The 6,016-nt window shown below is 44.0% G+C and overlaps 1 protein-coding gene across 9 annotated transcripts in view; it reads right to left on the bottom strand.

The window, feature by feature from the left end:
• Nucleotides 1–1,037: 1,037 nt before the first annotated feature.
• Nucleotides 1,038–6,016, bottom strand: part of LOC143823922 (protocadherin alpha-C2-like) — a 258,537-nt gene continuing 253,558 nt past the window's right edge. For 8 of the 9 annotated variants that reach the window (XM_077310664.1, XM_077310662.1, XM_077310663.1 and 5 more), the window contains exon 4: nucleotides 1,038–3,375. In XM_077310664.1, coding sequence (XP_077166779.1) covers nucleotides 3,065–3,375 — 311 coding nt within the window. In that variant the 3' untranslated portion in view covers nucleotides 1,038–3,064. The remainder of the gene's footprint in view (nucleotides 3,376–6,016) is intronic. The other variant, XM_077310660.1, reaches the window with a different exon arrangement.

The following is a 6,016-nucleotide window of genomic DNA, read 5'->3' as shown; positions in this document are numbered from 1 at the left end:
TGGTAGGGGGGGGAGTTTCCCTCCACTCCTAATCAGGTTTCAATTAACGCTTTGCTATCCACAGTTTACTACACACCTGGCACTACCTTTCTTGTGTTTCTTCTTTCAATTGCCCCTTCTTCTACTTCTGTGTCAGAAGTCATGCTGGAAGCTCTGCCAACGTTCTGAAGAAACTGCTTAGCTGAAAAAGGAGACCATGCAAGCCTGGGTGTTTGGATGCTCCTGGCATAACCCTCCCAGATTGAACAGATGAAAACAGGGATTCTCTGTTTGCAAACCAAAGATGATTGAATTGCCAAAGGCCACCTCTCACCCACCCTCTTTAATATATATCCTTGCTGGCTCTACTGCACAGCTAAACCAGCCATGACCCTTTTCGTTAAAAACAAACAACCTTCAGCAATCACTTGGAGAACTCTGGGAGCCTGGCACAGAAATACATTATTAAACAATACATGAATATTTATTTTCACAATGGATGTTACTACAGAACACTTGCACGTTCCATAAGTTTTGCTCTCAGCGTAGGTATCACCTCCTCTCCCAGATACCTTCAGAGATTCGGGGGAGGAAACTTGAATAGCAAAACAAAAGCCTGAAATGGTATACCTCCCCCACCCAAATAAAAAACTAAATTAGGACAAAACGAGGACAATTATTTACCAGGAGCAGAGAGCAGAAAACACGGAGTACCCCTTATAAGTAGGGACACTTGAAATTTAAGCTTTGTACCCTAGGGGGAAGCCACACATGATATATATAGCTGGGATTGCCAGTTCTGGGTTAGGAAATACCTGGAGGTTGGGGGGTGGTCTCTATGGTCTGGAGATCAGGAGTAAAAGCAGGAGGGTTCCAGGTCCCACCTGGAGGTTAGTAACCCTTTAGCAATCCTTTGTGACACAAATTCTGTTTAAACACCGACAGGCTCGATTCCAGTACAGGTTTCAGTTTGTACAGTGGCTGTCTTCCAGCAAGCAAGAATGATTGACTTTGTCGCATACCTCACACCCCAGAAATAATCTCTAGTGATTTTCTCGTTTCTTGATTTAAGAAAGATATTTTACTTGTGTTTCAATTCATACACAAAAAACTGGTAACTAACAGTGGCTTAAAAATATTGACACTACTCCACTTGTCCACAAGCATACAAAAAAGAAAATAATAATAATAAGAAGAATGGGTTTACATTCAACAGGAAAGCTCAATGACCACGCTAAGTAATAGTTGCATTGACATTCACATACACAAGCACGGAATAAATATTTCAGGATCCTTATAAGAGCATATAGCATACATACAGTACTTGAATTTTACATAATGAGTGTTAGTTGAATTTTAGGTTAGAAATGCATTAACTTAGAAATGAAATGAAAACCCTAGGAGGCCATGTGGGAGAGAGTCACACCGACACACCGCACAGAGCTAACGGGTAAGCAGAACGCTCGTGTGAGAAAAAGGTTAGCTTCCGTTTCCACTCAGGAAAACTCAGTTGCAAAATGCTGTGTACTCAATGTGCCGAGTAAGGAATGCAAAAAGAGAAAGAGAAATCATTGTTTGTTTTTTCTGAATGCATGCAAGAGGCAGCCCCACCCACCCCCAGTGATCGGACAGAATAAAGCTGTGATTGGCAGATATAATACAGATGTTTCAGGCAATTTTTTTTCTAAAGCACTTCATTAGCAGCAATTATATTTTCTAATGATCGTAAAATTTACTTCGGTTTGGGTTAAAGGACATTCTTCTTCATTTACATTTATATTCCCTTTATAAATAAAGATATCAAATCACAAATAGCATAGATAAGGTTTCTTTCTTTTTTTTTCTTTTTTCTTTTTTTTGGTTTTTTTTTTTTCCTTCCTTTTTTTCATCCTCACTTTTGCATATGTGTTGTGGAAAATACTCTGACCTTTTCAGAGACATTATGTGCAAAAGAATGTTCAATAGAGTGGAAAGAAGGACGTAAAGGAAACATCACAGTCAGTTACATTCCTGAGATGTCAGCCCTTCCTTCCCTTGTTCAACTCCAAGGGCGTATCCGCACAGTGGTTTCGACTGTGACTTCCGACTCCCTATGGTACACGCATGCCAGGGTCCGTGGGACCAGTGCTGTCGACACAGCTAAATACAAGATGTGAGCAAGGGAAAACCCACCTCCCGGAGTCCCTGTTGGGGTGGGAGTGGTGGTTGTTTTGAGAGAGAAAAGGAGAGAGAGAGAGAGAGAAAAGGAGAGAGAGAGAGAGAGAAATTGCCTACACTTTCTGTCCGAGCATCAAAATGCCGAGCCGAGAGTGTGGGCAGTTGCCATGAAGACGTTCCCTGAGGGACATCCTTGCTAGGAGAATGAAGGCCTTATTGTGGCAATACGGCCAATGGCTTGGAAGAAGATATACTTCGTGGTATTTGTTTTAAGAGTTATCTGAGCCTTCCTTTTTTTGCTGGAGTGTGTATATAAAATATATAAAAGCCCCAGCACTCTACGCACTAAATCTTATGGATTATGAAAAGTGTAACTGCAAACTTTAAGTTGGTTCCCCAGGCCGCGCGTCATGTCCACAAGGAACTTCCTTTGTTCATGTTTTACGTGCTCTTCTTGTGTCATCGGAATGTGGTCTTGTGTCACCTAGCCAATCATCAGCACTCAAATGTTTCCGGTCAGATACAGGGTGCACAATACCAAAAAATGTTTAAAGCTCCCCCACCCCACCCCATAAGTGTTATCAAAGACAGGATCACAGGAACCACAATGCAAAGAGTCCAACCTCTCACTGGCTGTATTGTGAAGAGGCTCCTTTTCGGCGCAGGAGAAAAGAAACTTGTGTCTGCTTTTTAGATTCTGAAAACAAGCCAGAGTGGAGAAAAAAGTGTTAACAGCAGGCTTAATAAAGCTTTCAAGACAAAAACCTGTTAAGCAATCTAGACAGACATTGTGAATTCCCTGCGGATCGTTTTGAAGTCTTGCACATACAGGAAACTGGTTAACAGGAGGAAGAAGTTGGGAGTTGCTACAGAGATCTTCCATGATTACAAAAAAACTGGCTAAGTAGATTGTTCCGTATAAACCCCTCTACTGGTCACTGTTGTCGGTGGTGCTGTGGCCCTTTTCTTTTTTCTCCTGAGCCTTGTTGCCCTTCTTCTTTTTCTTCTTTTTCTTGGTCTCCTCCTTCTTGCCAAAGGTTATGAAGTCACTTTTGTCAGTTTGGCTGTTGGGTGGGTCTTGACGGATGGAGATGATGGCAGGAGATCCTGGGATAATGAATTTGTCTGGCAACTCACCGGGACCAGGCGGCTTGGGGTTGCCAGGCCCATATTTAAAGGTCCAGCTGTTGCTGTTCACACCAGCTCCCACTGGGGGGGACACCTCGCCAGCCTCGGGTTCTGGAAAAAAGACAGATCCACAGTTAACCCACCCGGGGTCTTAGGATTGCATACACTCAACCAGCAGTGCCAAAGCACGTAATCACGGTAGATGAAGCCGTGACAATGCGTCGTCACCTCCACAAATGGGCTCTGCATTCTGCAACACGAAGAGCTTCCCTGCTTCTAAAACCCAGGAAAATAAAAGCCATGGCACTGCTGAGGATAGATCAGACAGGATTCAGAGATCACAACAGTTCGCAGATTGAAATGGCTGGAAATCTTTTTAGATGTTTTGTGGTGAAATCAGATCTACAGGGTGTGTTCCTGAGATGAACGAGTGCCAGACGGGACAAGGTCTCATGTTACCAGAACTCACTAGGGAGACTTTTACTCTTCTACTGCTTTCCCCCATGCAACATAAGAAACCTTTTCCTAATCCATTTCCTTCCCTACTGGCATATGGCTAGAAAGGAGTGAATTGCAGGTGCCTCGCCTTCTCTGAAGCTCGAGGGATCCTTTTTTCCCAGTATGACACCTCCAAAGCTCTCCTTCCCCCAATTTACTTGGAGACTAAGCTTAATCCCCAAGAGTTCAGAATGCTTTGTCAATACTCTATCCAGAGAGGGGGTTCTGCCTTGCTACTTAATTCCCTAGTAGACAGTGAGTGGATCAAATGAAATAATTATTAGGGTGCAGAGAGACAAGTACAACTGCTACTTAACAGCACTTCACACGTACACACTCAGACACTCATGGAAATATCAAAGATCCAAACTGGAGTGGGGGGGCACCAGAATGTCACAGGGGGTACTCCAGTAAAAAGCTTCTGAATTAAAGGTGCCCCTGGATGCAAATTTATTCTGCTGCTTCACACCGACATGGCTACCCACCTGACTCTATCATATAATATATTGCTTTTGCGTGGCATTCTTTGCAGATGAAAATTTGCCTTTCCCTTGCTAACGCCTGCAAATGTTCCAGAAATTATGTTGAACACTCCAAGCTCTGTAATCTATCTCCAACCCCCACTTTAGCTTAATTAAATATTTTTTTGTCTCAGGATTGTGTCCATTATCCCTTTGACTTCCTTGAAATAATAAATTACACTGCTGAACACTGTGTATCTTGGCTTCGTACAAATCATGAATCAATCCTCTTTTACTGAAAGGGAAACGGTTATGTTCTGAATTTCAAATTAACCACATTTGACAGATAAGAGCGTATTTCTCCAGTAACCTCCGTAATGGATATCGAAAGCCTGACCTAGATGCAAAGTTATTTTGTTCTTGGACTTGACAGGAACCCGGATGGAACGGTAAGCAAGAAGGCAACCGTCTGAACATTTGGGCCATGTTGCTAGGGCTGGCAAGGAGGGCCCTGGACTTGTTCTGGCATTCCTGTCTCCAGAGATCAGTTGCCCTGGAGAGAATGGTAGCTTCGGAGGGCAGAGGCTGGGTGGGACTGAGTAGGGATGCCACCCTCCAGGTGGACCTGGGGATCCCCTAGAATTATAGCTCCCCTGGAATTATAGACTCCAGACTAAGAAATCAGTTCTCCCGGAGAGACTGGCTGCTTTGGAGGGTGAACCCCATAGCCTTTTACTCCACTGAGGTCCCTCCCTGCCCCACATCCCACCAACCTCTGGCTCCACCCCCAAAATCTTCAGGTATTTCCCAACCATGAGCTGGCAACCCAAGGATTGAGAGAGGGATAGGACTGCTGTTGCTGGGTTTCCTCCTACTGGCTTTTAGAATCAATTTGAGAAAAACCTGAAGGGGATTTGGAGAGATTTTTTTAGGTAGGCCAGAACGTAACTCAAGAGTAGCCAGCGATATAAGCAAAAGTCTTTAGGACCAAAGGTTTGGTGTAACATGCAGAACACATACATACAGAAGCCAAGGGCCCCTCTCAATGCCAACGGGCAACAGCATTCTGCCTCACAGTGAGACTTCAGCATTGTTGCCCAGTAAGAGGAAAGCAGGAAAAGAACTCCGTGCATGGAAGCTGCCAATGACTGGAAAACAGCTCCTGAGCATGTTTGCCCCCACCGTACTGTAAGGCTACTTGATGCACATTATGAATACACCCATCGCTGTTCGTATCACTTTGGGCTAGAAAGGGTGGCCATCAAAGACCTGGCAGCAACTGCCTGGATGCCATCTTTCCATTGTACGCTAAGTTATTGTTATTGGCATATAAGTTTTGTTATTGGCATAACAAAAGCATTTATGTTAAAAGACAAGATATTACAAATCTCAATTCGTTTAAAGAAAAGCCTATGGAGAATTTTGCAACAGCTTCGGTTACTTGAGAGTTATGATCCGATAAGACAAACTGCACTACAGTAGGGGGATTGTGAATCCACGATCTGTATTTTTTTGGACAGTGGAACAGAGAACTGGTCACTCCCAATGACCCCTGTGGCCCCTCTCCACAGTAACTGCACTGTAGAAGCTTTATGATGCTTTAGCCTGACCTTGGGTTCTTCTGGACCTGCATCATTTGCTCTGAGTGGAAAAGGCTCTCCAGGATCTCAGGCTAACTGGGGTCAATTGGGAGCACTGGGGACAAAGCCCTCCCCTCAGCTACAGCCCATCTAAAACATCCAGGTCAGGAACTTCAATGGACTATCATGTCATAGAGCAGGGGTAGTCAAACT

The sequence above is a fragment of the Paroedura picta genome, chromosome 14 (genome assembly GCF_049243985.1).
Source record: "Paroedura picta isolate Pp20150507F chromosome 14, Ppicta_v3.0, whole genome shotgun sequence".
In the NCBI taxonomy this organism is placed as follows: domain Eukaryota; kingdom Metazoa; phylum Chordata; class Lepidosauria; order Squamata; family Gekkonidae; genus Paroedura; species Paroedura picta.
This window is presented reverse-complemented; position numbering and strand designations above follow the sequence as displayed.